Raw genomic sequence first — 18,261 nt, forward strand, 5'->3', positions numbered from 1 at the left:
TCTGTGTTATAAATCAATATTTGGTCTGGCACCCACTTACCTAGTTTCCCAATTTAATCTCGCAAGTTCTATTAGGCCCACATGAAGAATACATCTGTTCACCTATCTGACAATAAAGGCCTGCCACTACAAAAGATTCTTGGACAGAACTCTTGCCTTCCAGGCAGGCAAATGGAACGATTGGCTTAAGTTATCATGCTTTCCTCATCCTACTTCAATTTTAGAAAATTGGTAAAAACGAGTTTGTTCAATCGTTTTATAAACTAAGAATTTATACAGCTTTGCTAATTCAACCAGTAACCTTAAGAACTATATAGCTTTCCACTTCTTTCAGTGATTTGCATACTTATCACATTCTTTGGCCATTTTTTTTGTATAAAGTTAATGGTGGAAACTGTGTGGTCAGTGGCTGTACTGTGTGGCTCTCTGTATTGACTAATGAAATGGATGGAAAAACTGAAATATCACGATTGCTTCTGCAGGAAGCAGTTGCTTGTGTTTGACGAACTGTATTTTGTAATCATGAAACTGTTTAACCGTGAGCTGGGCGCAGAGAGCAACTAATTGTACAACTTTTAAGTGAAGGAAACATTTGTACATAAAGAGTTTGTGTTTCAGGGCGTCTGTATCAGAACCAAGATTAGGACCAGCATCCTGGTGATGTGATTCTGACTTTCTGAAATTGGTGCTGAAAAATGGCGAGCAGGAGCGAAAACATTGTGTGCATGAGTGTAGCATCTCAGTTCTTCACCCAAGATGATGGAGTTGACAACATGACCACCACAGAGAGGGTGAGTGTGTATAGCAATAAATTATGAGTGAAATTTTCTGCTGCAGATAAAATAAGGCACAATAAACCAAACAGCAAAAATACCCCTCCCCCCAAAAAACCAAATACCCCCCCCCAAAAAAAAACCCAAAACAAATTAAAACAGTTCTTGTACAATCCCACTCTATTCCTGGAAAATGGGTTAAGCATCCCATGTCGTGAGACTGCTTGTAGAAGGAGTATGTATAGTGATTTGACCAGAGGGAGCAATACCAATTTCTATTTGATGTGTGAATTTCTGGTTGTGTGGGTTGTTGGGTCATGTAGGCTGCAATGTTGAGTTGGTGACCTTTTTCATGAGTGGTTTGAGGGTCTAATATCTTGTATGTTAAGGCCTCAAGGTAAGATAGTAAGATTTCTACTTGTTTGGAGGCTTGGTTTTCGAGGTAGAGGTTTAGGTCTCCTAGGATTAAGTTGTAAGTTGTCGTTAATGAGTTTCAGTAGATAAAATCTTCGAATTTTGGGTTTGCTGTTTTCCAGTTTCCTGGTGTTATGTAGCAAAGCATGCAGTTTAGGGTGCCTTAGACTTGACAGGCTAGTAAGTCCATGTATGGGGGTAGTAATTTTGTCTTGTATTTTTAGGTCTATGATGTTTTTGGCTATGATGGCAATTCTTCCTCCTCTTTTGTTTTCTCTGCAGGCCACTATCATTTTGTATCCTTTAGGGCAAACTTCTGTTATTCTGGGGTCTGTTTCAGAAGTAAGCCAGGTTTCAGTGAGAAAGAGGCAGTCTAGTTTTTCCCTTTCTATCCAGTTTTTATGTGTTCTGTTTTTGGGCTTATGGCTCTTATGTTTAAGTATGCACATGTGAGATTGGTGTAGTTTGTTGGTTCACTGTGAGTTGTTTTTGAGTAGATGAGCGATCTTTGGTGAGAGTGCGTTTTGGTCTTGTAGGGGTTAGTCGGTCTTCTTGTTATTTGTGTGTTGGGGTGGTAGGTGTAGGTCTAGTAGTTTGTGTTTCTGTCTGTTGTGATTTGTCTGGGTGGGTGGAGAATTCCATTAGTATTTGATATAGTTGGTATTGGGAAGATGTTGAACCGCAAGGTAAAGGCGGAATAGAAATCACTAATGTAATGTATTTCTGTTTGATTATTTAGATCTATCGGGTGAATTAGTTGGACATAATCTGCATAAGCAAACGCGAATCCGATAGATTGCCCTAATGTTAAAAGGGGGCACAAAAAATATTGAAAAGTAGGGGAGAGAAGATGGAACCCTGGGGGATACCATAATCAGTTATAAATGAATCAGACGATGTTGAGTTAAATACTACCTTGGAGGAACGATCTGTAAAAAAAGATGAAAACCAGTCCAAGACCTGGTCTTTGATTCCAATTTCACACAGACGAGGCAGAAGAAGCTTATGATCTATCGTGTCAAATGCCGATGATAGATCTAAAGAAATAAGTAAGATGGACTGGTGATGGTCGAGATGATAAAGAATTTTTGTAGTCAACCCAAGAAGTGAAAGTTCTGTGGAATGATATGGACGGAATCCGGTTTGGTTTGGATGAAGCACTTTTGTTTGTTCAACAAAATCTGAAATTTGGCGAAAAGCTATCTTCTGTAAGCTTTATCAAGAAAGGAATGTTTGAAATGGGTCAATAGTTTGAAACCTCTTGTGAACTAATTGATTATGGGATGAATAATTGCTTTCTTCCATACTTTTGGAAGAGTTCCTGTACTTAAACTAGTGCAGATCAAATTTAAAATATCAGGTCCCAAAAAATGAAAAAAAAACCCCAAAAAAACGTTTTAGAAAGATTGGTGGAATAGTCTCCGATTTGGAATCTTTTATGTTTAGTGTGTTCAAAGTTCTGTGGTTGGTTATCCGCAAGGACGGGAATGATGATGAATTCTGTCACTGTATCATTAGGGCTTGAGACTAAAGAACTGCACTGGCGTCTCATCCGGACATAGCCAGAATTCTAAAGGGAGCACTGCCTATCAGGTTCCCAGTAAGATCTCCATTCCCTTCTTGGGATCTTAATGTAGTTTTGTAGGGTCTCAGCCAGGCTCCATATGAGCTGCTGAAGGAAGCGTCTTTGATGGATCTGATACTCAAAACAGTTTTTCTGGTAGCTATTACCTCAGCGAGAAGGGTCTCGGGAGTTACAGGCCTTTTCTTGCAGAGAGCCTTTCCTTAAATTTACTGAAACTGGAGTCTCTTTGTGTATCATTCAATCCTTTTTGCTAAAGGTTGGTTTGACATTCCATGCCAATCAGGAAGTTAGATTGCTGGCATTCCAGTCCACAGGTTCCAAGAAAAAGGACTGGTTTCTGAAGAAGTTGGATGTTAAGCAAATGTTTCTCCAATATCTTGAGAGCACCAACGAGTTCATGCTATTTGACCATATTTTTCATTCTTATAAATCTAGCTAGACATGGTGCACCCACTTCCAAGGCCATGATTTCCAGATGGATCCATAGGGCCATTTCATTGGCATATATTGTTTGTGGGAAGCAGTCCCTGTTTCCGTAAATGTGCATTTGACTAGAAGCGTGGCTTTGTCGAAGCTAGGGTGGTCTTCCCTCTGGAGATATGTAAGGCATTGACTAGGTCCACTCTACATACATTTTCCAAGTTTTACAGAGTGAATGTAGTGTCAACGAAGAATAGTCTATTGCCAGGTCACTTTGGGGTATTATTTGAGCTTCATTAATGTTTCTGTTTGGCATGATTGTTTTGCTGTTTTGATTGTTCAATGTTTCACATGTTTGTTATAATTTCAGAGCAGAATAGACTTGTTCTTTGGGGAGATTCCCCATACCCCTCCTTCACCAGTGTTTCTAGAAGGGGCTATTGACAGCTTTGGAACCTCTTGTGAAGTAGGAGGGATTAAACAGCCGGCGTGGATTTCTTCTGCATGGCTCGTGGGCACTGGAATATTACCTGTCCATCCAGAATGACACACCTATCTACTCGAAAAGATATTAGCAAGATAAGAACCTAATCTCTCTTTATTTTCCAGGTAGTTGACTTGCTGAATCAGGCAGCATTGATAAGCACGGAGTCCAAACTGACCATCCTGAAGCAGGTAAGGGGACCATGACGAGCGTTGAAAGAGAAGATGGTGATTACATAGCACAGAGTTCAGTTTAGTCTTAAATAGGGTTACCAAATTTGCAGTGACAAAAAAGAGTACACAAAAAAATAAAAATGGTTGCTGCATTTGCTGAAGAAATATTTAATTACAGCAAATGTGTGACTGACTTTTAGTTAATGAATACCCATCAAACAGTGACTTACAGTACAGCAGTACACAATTATCTGCTTTTCAAAAACTTCCAAATTTGGGTTTGACTGTGAATGTGAAAGTCTTTGGCACCTTTAGTTGCGAGATGCCTTCATGCTAGTGACAAAGAAAACCCTCAATGCATTGTCCCCTGAAGAAGACAATTTTGTTTGCTGAAACCTGGATCCTGGTTGGGGACTTTTCTAGGATTCCACCATTTGGGACTTTTAATGGTACTTTTAAAGACCCAGGACTTTGTTTTATTTCATGTTGCCTTGTAATAAATGTAACTGTTGGTTGGTTTAGACATCTCCCTGGCCTCTATTGTGTTGTTGTTAAAGTCTTTGCATGACATACGCTTAAAGTTGTGCTACGTGAACAAAATTCTTATGAGAGAGGAGATTAGCAATGTCTTTCTTACTCTTTAGCACCCCCATGTGTTTAAACTTACTAATAGTGAAGTCTCTTTGGATTCGGACTGGCTAATAGGCCAGAGATGGTCTCTTATTATGTGGATAGATATGTCGGTCATGGGTACATAAAAGAAAAAAAGAAATATTTTCCTAAAAATTAAAAAACCTGGAGGACTCACATATATTTTAGTCGTATTTCTTTTTCGTAGTTTAGATACATATTTTGTGTTTAAAAACTAAAACAAAAAACAGTTTAGGATATTTTTTCCTTGCTGTTCTCACCTCGTGGGCTTCACCTGTCGAGGCCTCGTTTTTTTTCCCTCAGCCATTGAATTCAATTAACTGATGCGGCACCTGCAATACTTTTTAAACCCAGCTGCTGACTAGGTTTAAAAAGTATTGTAGGTGCCAACAGCAGATTTCTGTCACTGACCCACATAGTTGATGCTTACAGTATACAATGCCTTGGCCCGGAACACCGTGTCAAATCCTGCATGTGGTGTTCTACCCTGCAAAAACGTACAATTAAGAGTTAAAGGCTCCAACAAGAAAAGTTATTTGGCACCGGTATTGACACACCGAGACAACATCACAGCCTTCAACATTGAAAGCATTGATGTTGGCATCGGTGAACATTGCTCCTTTGGGTAAACCAACTAAAATGTCACCAGCTTCGCAGGTCACAATTGCATCGAGTCCCTTGATGCTGCCCAAGCAACGACCGTCCTTATGTCTGGCCTCTCCTGCATTGAGGTGTGCATGCATCCTCTTCACGGTCACCATCGCAGAGGCCAGACAAGGCACCAATGATATTGGCAAAATGCCAAACGGTACCAGCACTTTCATACTGTGAGAAGCTCGAAGCGCTTTTCCAAGTCAGTGACATGTTTAAGCTTCTTGCTCAGACACTGACTCCATCAGTACTGGCCCAGCCTGAGCATTAGGCCACCAGGTCCTGTGATACCGATACTGGATCTCTGATACTGTGCCAATATTCCATGCATAAGAACAGCGCTTCTCATCGCAGATCCCGTTCTCCATCAAGGTGTTGATCCAGTTCTTCCAGACATCAGTGCTCTCCTTCACCCTCTCAACGATCCAAGTCTGCTCAACATCATTCATCTTCAGCGTAAACACCACTCTCCTTCCCGCTCTTCCATCGGACTAACACCGGACTCGACATCATCGGTCCCAATGCACTTCTTCGCTAAAAGACTTTTTTGACTTGGACTTACAGATTGATTCAGCGGATGATGTCTCTGAGGCTTATGACACTATTTCTGACAAGTCTCCTCACAGAGCTAAGTCGTCAACCAAAAGACTTTCTTTCACCAAATTCATTCAGCTCAAAATAACCTTTACTCTGTTTTAAGTTATCTTAAATTCTCTTAAATCTTAGTGCTTAACATAAAAATACAACAACTTAGGGAACACAACTTTTTCCGTGGCTCAAAAGAATTCTTTTCAAAATGGCGCCGTCAGCTGAGAACACCAAGTTTTTATAGTCTCTGAGGCTCCCCTCAATACATTCACAAAATTACCATTTTTTGGTGCTAATTTGAGATTGTGTTGTGGTTCAGACTGTTTTGTATTTACACCCGTTTTTGTATATGATTCATTGGAGTCATGTCACAGCCCACAAAGTCAAGAGCCTTGGCAGCTTCAGTTGCTTTTCTTCACTCCACTCCTATTGATGAAATCTGTAAAGCTGCTACTTGGTCCTCAGTTCACACATTAACATCATACTACTATCTGGAATCGTATTCCAGACAGGATGGTCACTTCGGTCAAGCAGTATCGCAAAATTTATTTTCCTAATGGCCAACTCGTCCTCCATCCCATTCTAGTAAGCTAGGGGAGTTCCCCCTTTCTATACATGGATGCTCTCTTTAATACACCTATTGGACCTCATCTTCTTCCTTCCCCCCCCCCTTCTGTCCTGAAACAAAGGTTCTTTCCTGTCAGGATATATGCCTCTTGTAGTTAATTAATATGCAAATGGGTTTCCCCAGTGGCCTCATGGTTCCTTCTCAAACCTAGTTTTTTGCATATTGTCTTTCTTTAAGCATTCTAGGTTCCTGTGACAGGATGTACACCCTGTCACACAAACATACCCTAATTTCATCTTTATTGCATTGAAATCTTTCTCTTGTTTAGCATTTAATGTTAGTGAAGACAAACCTAATTCAGATAGGTATGATGTAGAAAACTGAGGTTCTAGATCTTGTAAAAAAATAATAAAAGAAAAGCTGAGTTAAATCATTCACAGTGAAACACTTGCAGAAAGGGGGAGGGGGTGGAAAATGTATCTCGTCAGGGAGGACTAAGAAGAAAACAGTGATTGGGAGAAATGCATAGTCAGGACAGGCAAAGATCATCCCAGTGAGTTGCCCTGTCCCTGAGAGACAGGAGAAAGTGGGCCTAGCTACTATGTGTGACTGCCTTACATTATGCGGTCCCCTCTCTGCCCTGTCACACAGCAAAGAGGGTGACTCAGAGCTGACTAGTGACAGGTGTGTAGCGCCCCACACCTTCCCACTGGTTTGCTTTTCGAATGCTCCCTGGCCTCACACCTGCACCCTCACCTTGCTTGTCTCGCCTCTCTTGCATGTGCTCCCCAGCCTCGCCATGCCTTGCCACTTCCACTCAAGCATTCCTGAGCCTCGCCACACCTCTCTTCACCCTCCACAAGCCTGGCCTCAAATACTTACCCACAACAGTTTGCGGTGCACCTAGCCACCTGTTGCGGTATACTAGTGTGCCGCTGCACACTATTAAGAACCACTGTTCTAAACAAACTTTCATACAAATTACATTTCAGAGCATTTTGTTTAGACAGTGCCATTCTGATAAACTTTTCTATGCACAGGGAGATGTTCACCTATCAGTCAGACTTTGAAACTGCTTTATAGCTGCACCATGAAATCTGTTGAATTGACTTACATATTTTGATTAATTTCTTTTGCTTTACAAGGTCCAAGAATTGATTATAAACAAAGATCCCAGCCTCTTGGATAACTTTTTGGATGTAAGTAAAACTTAATATAATTTACACGTTTTGTGATCTTTGCATCTTGGTAACAAACATCAATAAAATTAATGTATTAAGATAAAGAAAGGCAGTATCCCATTTGTTAACACTTGGCCAGTGAGTGCACTGTCTAATGTCCGTTATTCATTTTCAGCTTTTGGGCTTTATCTGTGTCCTGTCATAGGCAACATGGAAGGCGAACACCAGATTCAGCAAACTTTTCCTTCATTATCATGCCATGTACAGGTTATATTTGATATGGCACACTTAAGTAACACAGGAACAACAAACCACAATGGTTCTCCGTGGAGATCTCAGCACTAGCAAAACAAAACAAAAAAGCATTTGTTACCTACAAACAATCACAGCAATCAGAAGCTAAAGAAACCTATATGGCAAAATCCAGAAAAGTTAAAACGACAGTCAGAGAGGCTAAACTCCGGATGGAAGAAAACATAGCTAGGCAGGTAAAGATGGGGGAGAAATCCTTTTTTAAATACGTTAGTGACAGGAAGAAGAACACAAGCGGTATTGGGCACCTAAAGAAACCTGACGGCAACTTTACAGACTTAGATGCAGACAAAGCAGAAATACTCAATAACTATTTCTGCTCAGTCTTCACCTGCAAAGCGCCAGGATCCGGTCCTCAGCTACAGACAAGGGGGGGTTCAGAAGACCCATTCCGGGACACGGAATTTACTGCAAGCGAAGTCTACTGTGAGCTATCAAAAATAAAAGTGAACAAAGCTATGGGCCCGGACAATCTACACCTTAGAGTACTTCGAGAATTGAGCGATGTCCTGGCAGAGCTTTGGCCGTGCTCTTCAATCTTTCCCTGAGCAAGGGAAAAGTACCCCTAGACTGGAAAACTGCCAACGTTATCCCGCTCCACAAAAAGGGAAGTAGGTCAGAGGCTGAAAATTATAGACCAGCGAGTCTCACATCAATAGTGAGTAAACTCATGGAAAAATTGATTAAGAACAGACTAGACACGTTCCTGGATGATGAAAGATTAAGAGATCCACACTTTACAAAGGGAAGGTCTTGTCAATCCAATTTGATAAGCTTCTTTGATTTGGTAACAAAAAAACTGGATGAGGGTGAGTCCCTGGACATAGTGTATTTGGACTTTAGTAAGGCTTTTGATAGTGTTCCACACCGAAGGTTATTAAATAAGATGAACTCGCTAAGACTAGGAGAAACGCTGACAGCATGGGTACAAGACTGGCTTAGCGGCAGGCTTCAAAGAGTGGTGGTAAACGGTATCCCCTTAAAATATCGAGAGTGACCAGTGGAGTGCCGCAAGGCTCGGTCTTGGGCTCAATGCTATTTAATATCTTTGTAGGGGATCTAACTCAGGGACTTCGAGGCAGAATTACACTATTTGCCGACGACACTAAACTATGCAGCGTTGTGGGCAGGGCCTCAGAATCTGACAGCGCAACCAGGCCCAACACTATGGAGCAAGACCTGCTTGTATTGGAAAAATGGTCCAATATTTGGCAACTAAACTTTAATGCCAAGAAATGTAAAGTAATGCACCTTGGGAGGAACATTACAAGTCAGAGGGTGTAAATGCAACTTCCCTGACATAACACCCTCAAAATTCTGTTCTGCTAGGTTCACTTAAAAATACCTAATACACGACGACATTTTACTGTCTGCATCTAATTGGTCATGAATACTTGATACCAAATAAGGCGCTTGTATGCATATTGGGGGAGTGTCCGTCCCCCTCATACAAGAATTCTTAAAAGTTACATTTTAATACTAGCTTATCTAATAAAGAAAAAGTACAGAAGAAACCAGGAAAAAGTGTTACAATAAAAAGTATTACAATATACTTACAGAGGAAAAATTATCCATACACACAGCTTTAAATCATTTCTTTTTAAAAGTCAACTACTGCTCCCATGTGACTAAGTCATTTAAGAGCATGCACTGAAAATCCCGTGTCTCAATGAAAGAAAAGGGGAGTGGCTAATCCACTCCCACAACAAACCCTACATTTTCCTATATGCATCCTCTAGTACAATTGTTAGAGGTAATTATATTTCAATCTGAACCATTGAATATGAAAGTTCCTACCTTAGTTCACTAAATTTAATTCATCATTTTGTATATCCAATTAGCATTTCTAACTTTACCTTGCAAAAAAAGGAGAGGGAAACCCCTTCCCCTGGAATGTAATCTCTGTAGTAAGAAGAAAAGTCCATCTCTATAGCAACCAGGTCAGAAGCCAAACCTTATCTGTTCTGCAGGTCTCTGGAGACTGGACACACATTGAAACAATGGGACTTCATAAAACTAAGTTACAGCCTGTGTGTATCTTCTCTGGTCTTCAACAGAGCTTATATATTAATTCTAGTGACATGAGAGAAGGCCTACTCCTGTTTCCAGTGACCTCAGCACAAAAACACATATTTAGGTCAATATATTATCCCCTGTTTGTTTTATCTGGTTTGTGTTCTGGCTTTTCCAATTGTAATTTTATCTAGCCATTTAAACCCTCCTCCTTTGCCCTTGGATAGGTCCTTATCTTATAACCAAAACCCTGACTAGTAAAATCCAGAGCAATGGAAGGAAAATAATGGCTATTTTATTTTTCATGCTTGCCCATTCCACCACATAGCTGTCCATTTTTAATAGGCTGCCACTCCCAGGTTCAAATGAGCCTCATCAGTATGTAACACATGCAAAATATCCGTGCCATAGAAAAAAAATGAATAAAAAAGACAGGCAGGCCTGTCAAAAAACCTGCAGACCTGAAGGTAACTCAGTTACCGACAGGTCTGTAGCAGTCGGGTTTGCTGATAGTAATACCCGATTCAAAATAGCCAAGCAATTGCTAGTGAATCAGTCGCTTGGCTATTTTGCATGGGGTTTTGCTTATTTGCATGGGAGGATCGCTACAGGCTTTAGTGAATGGGGTTGGAGGGAAATTTGGTCGCAAAGGTCTTGCAAACCGATCGGTACATGATCGGTTTGCTTAGTGAATATGGGCCTTTGATCTGTTGCCTTGAACCTGTATAGTTATGTGTGACTCACAAATGGAAGATTAGATTAGATTAGATACCTTCTGGAGCTAGGTGATCCCCACATAAGCCTGGTAAAGGCCTTCTCTCTGCTGGGTCCCTTCTTGTTATGCAACTCCCTGTCTTTTCCAAAACAGGAAGTTGCATCATGAAGAGGAATCTAACAGAGGGAAGGCCACAACTAGGCCTGTGTGGGGATCTGCTGGCTTGAGAAGATTTTCCAGTGTCGGCAGCCTGAAGGGAGGACAACCTTGGAGTGATAATTGAGGGTCCCCCCTCCTCCCCCTATTGGAGCAAAGATTTTTACTGTTCTGATGGAGCAGTAAATAGCTTTGCTCCTGAATCTGCACTAAAAATCCCAGTTTTTATTTATTTTTACCATGGTAATTTATCTGTATGCCATTTTCTAGGTAGGAGTCCCAAGCAATTAATGCACATATTTTTAGATGGAGCCTTAGAGTTAGTTTAAATGAAGATCAAAAGAAAAAGCTGTATGTCAGAAGCTGAGGTGAGGAGGGCAGCACAGAAAGGGACAGAAAGAAGTTTTGGGTTAAAGAGTGTTCTGTGCATCATTGCATCTGACTGCTATCTCTCTGTGTGAATTTGTGCAGGAGATGATCGCTTTCCAGGCAGACAAGTCCATTGAGGTGCGCAAGTTTGTGATTGGATTTATAGAAGAGGCTTGGTAAGACCTGATAATTAAATGACTGCAGAAATGGCTAATCTAATCAGTTTTTCTTTTTGTGATATAGAGTGCCCAGGGAGCTGGATTGCCTGTCAGTATAGAAATACATAGTAAATGACAACAGATAAACAGCTGCACGGTCCATCCAGTCTGCTGAACATGGCAGCCAGAGCTATACCTGCCATTCCATGCAGTTTACACTCCTTCATGATTAAACACTGGTGTTGCAAACAGGGCAGTTGTCAGTTTACTGCTATGCCAGCCACATATATGCAGTTACAGTATATACAATGAAATCCTAGAACACAATATCACAACAGTATGCCAATAATCCACAGAATAGTTTTATTATGGCCTTTAGCATATCACATGTGGGAAACCTACTCTTCTTGCTAAAATGAGAGAAGAAAGCAAGGGGGCTCCTTCACACCAAGTTCTAGTCTTATTGAGGAGGCAGCTCTCTGATTGCCTCAATCTCCAAACTCTCTTTGGGTTTAGAAACACCATAGGACAGGGGTGCCCAATACGTCGATCGCGATCGACTGGTCAATCGTTCAGGCAACCGCTGAGCCTTGCGATTTCCTTTCTGTGCTGTCTGGCTTTCTCTCTGGCCTTCCACGCATCCCTTTACTTAATTTTAGCAGGGAGCAGCCTGCAGAGATGATCGCCAGTACTTTAGCGATCCTTGCAGGTTGCCATAGGCACAGGAACTGTCTTCCCTCTGCCACGATCCTGCCTCTGACATCAGAGGAGGGGGCGGGACCACGGCAGAGGGACAACAGCTCCTATGAGGCCTATGGCAACCTGCAAGGATGGCTAAAGTACTGGCGATCGTCTCTGTAGGCTGCTCCCTGCTAAAATTAAGTAAAGGGATGCGTGGGAGGTCATGGAGGAACACATAGGCTTTCAGGGGGGTGCAGGCTTTCAGGGGGATAGGCAGACCTTCAGGGGTGGGATGCAGACCTTCAGGGGGGTAGTGCAGGCCTTCAGGGGAGACAGGCAGACCTTCAGAGGGATAGTGCAGGCCTTCAGTAGTGGGGTGCAGGCCTTCAGGAGGGACAGACAGGCCTTCAGGGGTGAGGTGCAGGCCTTCAGGGAGGACAGGAAAGGCCTTCAGGGATGGGGTGCAGGCCTTCAGGGGGGACAGGCAGGCCTTCAGGGATGGGGTGCAGGCCTTCAGGGGGGACAGGCAGGCCTTCAGGTGGGGAGAGCCCTGGTGTAGAAGGGAGGGAGGGAAGGGGGGTTCAAAGAGACGTGCATATGCCGGACTTTGGGGGGAATAAATAATGGGTTTGAAAACAGAGGAGTGGGAGAGAGATGGTGGACAATGGGATTTAGGGAGGGAAGGAACAGAAAGGGAGAGAAGTTGGAGTTAAGGGATGGTGTGGAGGGGGGGATAGAGATACTGGATAGGAGAATAGTTGAGAAAAGGTGGATCTGTGGATGGAGACGAGAAAAAGGAAAGATGCTAGACCTCCAGGGGAGGGAAGGGAAACGGAAGGGGAGGACAGAGATAGAAGATGGATGGCTAGCACGGAGATAGAAGAAAGGAGACCCTGGCAAGGAAATTATCAGAAGACAACCAGAGCCTGGGACCAATAAGATTTGAATATGACCAGACAACAAAGGTAGGAAAAATGATTTTATTTTCAATTTAGTGATCAAAATGTGGCTGTTTTGAGAATTTATATCTGCTGTCTATATTTTACACTATGGCCCCCTGTTACTAAACCGCAATAGCAGTTTTTAGCACAGGGAGCCTATGAGCATCGAGAACAGCGCAAGGCATTCATCGCAGCTCCCTGCGTTAAAAACTGCTATCGTGGTTTAGTAAAAAGGGAGGGGGTTTATTTGTCTATTTTTATATAGTTGTTACTGAAGTGACATTGCATAAAGTCATCTGCTTTGATCTCTTTGAAAAGACCCCCAGAATATAAATGATAATTAACATTTTCTCTGCGTACAATGTACTTTGTGTTTTTTAAAATTTATTGTTGGTAGATCATTTTGACTTGGTCATTTTAAAAGTAGCTCGCAAGCCCAAAAAGTGTGAGCACCCCTGCCATAGGATGTGTTGTCCTTAATTTCTCTTTCATATTTAGAGATAAAGTTTGAGTAAAGTAGTTGGTGAGAGGGTATGGAGTTCAGCTAAAGAAGTATTTGTAATTCTAGTGCAATATGGAAGGCGTGCTGAACCATAGGGTTATCCATCTGCTCATGAGCATTCTGCAGAAGATGTCAATCATAGCTTTTCAACTCCTCCTCCATGGTCTATGCTGCACCCTTCAGTTCTTCCTTCTGCAAGGGAGCATGAAATATCTCTTTATTGTTTTGTGGTGTGTTTCGGGGTTTGTTTGTTTTTTTTGGCTTATTCACAGATTTTTGTTGCTGTGTCTGAGATCCTGGCACAAGCAGACAGCATATTTTCACAGATGGGTGACGTCATCCACAGAGCCCGGAATGGACAGTGCAAAAGTATACTGTCACTTTAAGTTCTTCAGTAGTCTCGAGACCACCTGTACCACGCATGCACAAGTGCCTTCCCGCCCAGTGACGGATGGCATGATATCAGTTCTTAGTCTTATACAGAGCAAAGAAGTTATGTTTTTGAAGTCTCTAAACGCGCGGGGTTTTTTTTTTTTTTTCCATATTTTTGCCTTCCTGTATTTTTCTTCATTGTTTTGTTTCCTTAGGGTTTTAATGTAACTACCTCAGATTTTTTTCATTTTTAAATTTTGGGGCCTTCGGACTCCTCTCAGCCTCTTAGTAGGCCAGCTGCATCGATTGAATTTGGGGCTCTAATTCACTCGACAGCCGCTACGATTGAGTCCTTCGGTCTTGCTGTGACTATTTTTCCATTGATGTCCAAGCCTTCCAGTGGGTTTAAAAAGTGTTCTCAGTGCAACAGGGCCATCTCTATCACTGATCCGCACAGTTGGTGCCTTCAGTGTCTTAGTCCTGAAGACTGGATTGACGCATATCTCTGCTGTTCCACTCTTCAAAAGCGCTCTTTAAAGGCTTGACAGGAGAAGCTTTTTGGGTGTACTCCATCAACGATGGCTTCTCCTTCACCAGCGAAGTCTAAAGACCATTCTTGTACAATCTCTCTGGAAACTGATCCAAGGAAGACAAAAACTCCCTGGGTGCCACCGTTGCAAATACAGAACGCACCGATTCCATCCGGAAATGCATGCACAAAATAATTCTTTTATTTCTTGATAGTAGAGGGGATATATGTGAAGGGGAGGGGAGACAGGGGTTTTGTTGGTCCGTGCTCTGTATATTTGTATTTATAAAATCACAATTGTTCAGAATATTGTTTCTTTTTATACTTTAATAAAATACGTTTAATATAAAATCATAATTGTGGCTTGTGCAGATGGGATCAGATGGTTTGCGGGGACCGAGCTCAAGGAGATGGGGCGTAAACGGGGGTTTTAAATTTTAGTCCTAGTAGTTTGCCGGTCCACAAAATAATTCTTTTATTTCTGCCGGTCCACGGGTGTAAAAAGGTTGAAGAACACTGTCCTAGGGCACATGGTTTCCATAGTACATGATACCCCATTTGCTCGTGTTCATCTCGGCGATCCCCAGGGGTCTCTTCCAGCCTTATTTGCACTACCATAATACACCACCTGCTGAGCAAAAATATCTTTCCTTACTAACCCAGAGGAAATTTCATTATATTCACTTTTTTTTTTTTTAAACAATATTTGAAATGTCTCCTGTTCCCATTTATTAACCAATTTTAATTCCAAATTCTTAATTTCTTTTTCCAAATTCACATATTGTTTTCTTAACAGTTTCTTTTTATATGCAGAATGATATAATTTGTCCTCTCACAGTTGCTTTGAAAGCATCCCATAAAATTCCAATCGAAATTTCCTCTAAATCATTAAGTCTAAAATATTCATTTATTTTATTTTGAAATTCTGTGCAAAATTTAGAATCAGCAAGCAATGTATTATCAAACCTCCATACAGGTTTGGAATTATCTGGATCTACTAAGTTAACTTCTATCCATATACCACCATGATCAGATATTACTATTGGTTCTATGTCAGCTTTTATAACTTGTTGTACCATCTGATCTGAAACAAAAATATAATCAATTCTTGAGAACGATTGATGAACATGTGAACAAAATGTAAATTCCCGATCATTAAAATGAAGAATACGCCATATATCTTTTAAATTACATACTTGTACCAAATTATCTAATCCCATTGATTTCATTATTCTACTAGGCTTTTTATCCATTATTGGATCTATAACAGCATTGAAATCCCCAGCCACCACTAAATTAGTAGTAGCCAGTGGTAAAACTAATTGTTGTAGAGATTTAAAGAATTCACTTTGATTCGAATTAGGTGCATATATATTTAGTAACGCCATTGTATTACTGCCCATGCTCATGTCAACAAGTAACCACCTTCCTTGAGGATCTGCCTTAACCATATTAAATGTTGCTGGACATTTTTTATTAATCAATATTGCAACTCCTGCCTTCTTTTTTACCGCTGGTGCAAATAAACATTGTTTTATCCACTTATCTGTCAGTTTCATAGACTCTGTTCCAGACAAATGTGTCTCTTGCAAGAAACATATAAGTGTTGTTGTTTAATATATTCCAATATATTTTGTTGTTTAATATATTCCAATACCTTTTTCCTTTTTATAGGGTGATTAAGGCCATTTACATTCAAAGAAAAAATTTTAAAACCCATTTTACAAATAAAATATAAAATACATATATAATCCACTCAAACATAAAATATATATTTTTTATTTTTCCTTAAACCAATATATGAGTCTCCCCCCCTCCCCTCTTCTCCCTCCCCTAACACAAATGCAAACTTCGAAACGCACATATTACTGAGCAAAAAATAAACTCCCCACAGGCAATAACATACTCATTTTTCTTTCTCTAATCTTTCAAACAACCAACACTAAATTCTCCTGCAGTCAATCCATTCTTCAATACCCTAAATACCCATATTTACTATAATTCTTTATTATATACTTCCCCCCTCATTCAAATTTCCAAACATTCTTCCATCCTATACCTCTAATATATTTATAAAAGGATATACCCAATATTTCGGAAACCATTTCTTACAATATATACCCCCCCCCCCAAGATTAATATTATTATTTTTTATTTTTATTTTTTTTTTTGTCTAACCTAAGTTTCTCTCAACTTCAATGGAACATACATCACTCCATCCTATAATATTCTTTTTTTTTTTTTAACCTTACATCAAAAGAAGGATCAAACATTTCAACCTAGCAGACCTCATATTTTTTAAAACTCTCATTAATTTTCATTGCATTTTCAATCTATTACAGTCTATTCTCCATTCTGCACAACTGTAACACTTGTACATCTTCTTCCTGCTGTTTCAGTCTCTTATTCCATCTTCTTGCAGATTGCTATTTCATCTTTCTCCAATAAAGTATTTTTGCAACATCATCCTTATATCTCAGTCAATTTCAGATGCAAATTGTAAATCTAAATAATGCTCAAGTCATTTTCATCAGTCCATCTTCACATCTTCTTCTCTTTACATCAATAGTCTTTTGTATTTTTCATCTTATTATATTTTAAGTTCCCACATTTCTCCAATGCAGCATTTATGTGTCCTCATATTATTATCTCTGTCACGCTCAAATGCAAATTATAAATTCACATTAAGAAACCATCCAAATCTTATAATTGTTCCTCATATTTTCTTCACTTCCTATATGCTCCATCCCTCTTCTTACCTTGTCAAAATCTTCTTTTCTTCTTTTCTTATTGTCTCTTTAAAATTTTTCATTTCTATTCTTTAAATCTTGTTTGAAATGTTGATCCCCCTTAAACCTAACTGCAACAATTTTCTAGAAAATATTTTTCTCCTTTTCTATTTTTTTTTTCCACTTTTTCCTTCTTTATAAAATATCTTTCAATTTTCACTCAAAAATATAAACCAAAAATAATCTAAGTATATTATTTATTACATTTTCTAAATACTTTCATGAAACCATAGGCAAATTATATTGATCTAGAAATTCCTGTAATTTGCCTGCTTCTTCAAAATTATAAGTTTTATTATCATAAGTTACCCTCATAATAGCAGGGTATATCAATCCATATCTTGCTCCCATTGCTCTCAGTTTAGGTCTTAAATCCAAAAGCTGTTTTCTTTTGTAGGCTGTAGCTTTTGCAAAGTCAGGTACTATAAAGATCTTAGAATCCTGGCATTTAAGATCCTTGTTTGTTTTAGCCAGCTTTATAATCTCTACCACCTGCTGATGTCTTAGCAGCTTAAAGATTAGTGGACGGGGACCCTTCTGACTATTTGATCTTTTCATCGGTATCCGATGTGCTCTTTCTATCTCCAAAGGAAAAGAACTTTTAAATGGCAAGATCTTTGGGATAAAATTAGTCACAAATTGAATAGGATCATTCTGCTCAATCCCCTCAGGTATCCCAATCAGACACAAATTATTCCTTCTTTCACGATTTGATAAGTCTTTAAAATCTTTTTTCAACGCCTCTATTTCTCTGTGATCTTTTTTACACACCAGCATCTCTGCCTCAGATTTCTCAGCATGCTTTTCTAACTGCTCAATTTTGAATTCAACTGCCTGCATTCTATTTGTCAGACTCTCTATTTCCTCCTTCACAACTTTTATATTTTTAGCGTTATCACTTACTATTTATTTAATTTTCTGAAGTTCATTCATCAAATCACTGTTATCAATTTCTTCCTGAGGCAACGGGACCGCTGTCGGGGATACCGAATCCATTTTTGTTCTTTTTTTACTTCCTGCTCCTGAATTCACCGGATTACTTTTACTAGTTTTACCCGAAGCCATTTCTTACTTCGATTCTCTCTTTTCCTTCACTTTTCTTTAATTTTAACTGCCAAAATCTTAATAAAATTTGCCTGTCACAACAGAGCTAATCCTCTACCCAGCCATCTTAGTGCGCTGCAAAGTTCTAGAATCAACTCAATCTACTTTGTCGTGTCCATAAGGCGGTAAAAG

At 40.0% G+C, this 18,261-nt stretch overlaps 1 protein-coding gene across 2 annotated transcripts in view; it reads left to right on the top strand.

Moving 5' to 3' along the window:
- Positions 1–18,261, top strand: part of SYMPK (symplekin) — a 133,830-nt gene that overhangs the window by 1,310 nt on the left and 114,259 nt on the right. Inside the window, exons 2-5 of one of the 2 annotated variants that reach the window (XM_033956438.1) lie at positions 619–791; positions 3,802–3,867; positions 7,453–7,506; positions 11,156–11,229. In XM_033956438.1, the coding sequence (XP_033812329.1) occupies positions 696–791; positions 3,802–3,867; positions 7,453–7,506; positions 11,156–11,229 (290 nt within the window). In that variant the 5' untranslated portion in view covers positions 619–695. Of the gene's footprint in view, positions 1–618; positions 792–3,801; positions 3,868–7,452; positions 7,507–11,155; positions 11,230–18,261 lie in introns of those variants that run through there. The other variant, XM_033956439.1, reaches the window with a different exon arrangement.

This window comes from Geotrypetes seraphini, chromosome 8 (assembly GCF_902459505.1).
Source record: "Geotrypetes seraphini chromosome 8, aGeoSer1.1, whole genome shotgun sequence".
NCBI classification, from domain to species: Eukaryota; Metazoa; Chordata; class Amphibia; order Gymnophiona; family Dermophiidae; genus Geotrypetes; species Geotrypetes seraphini.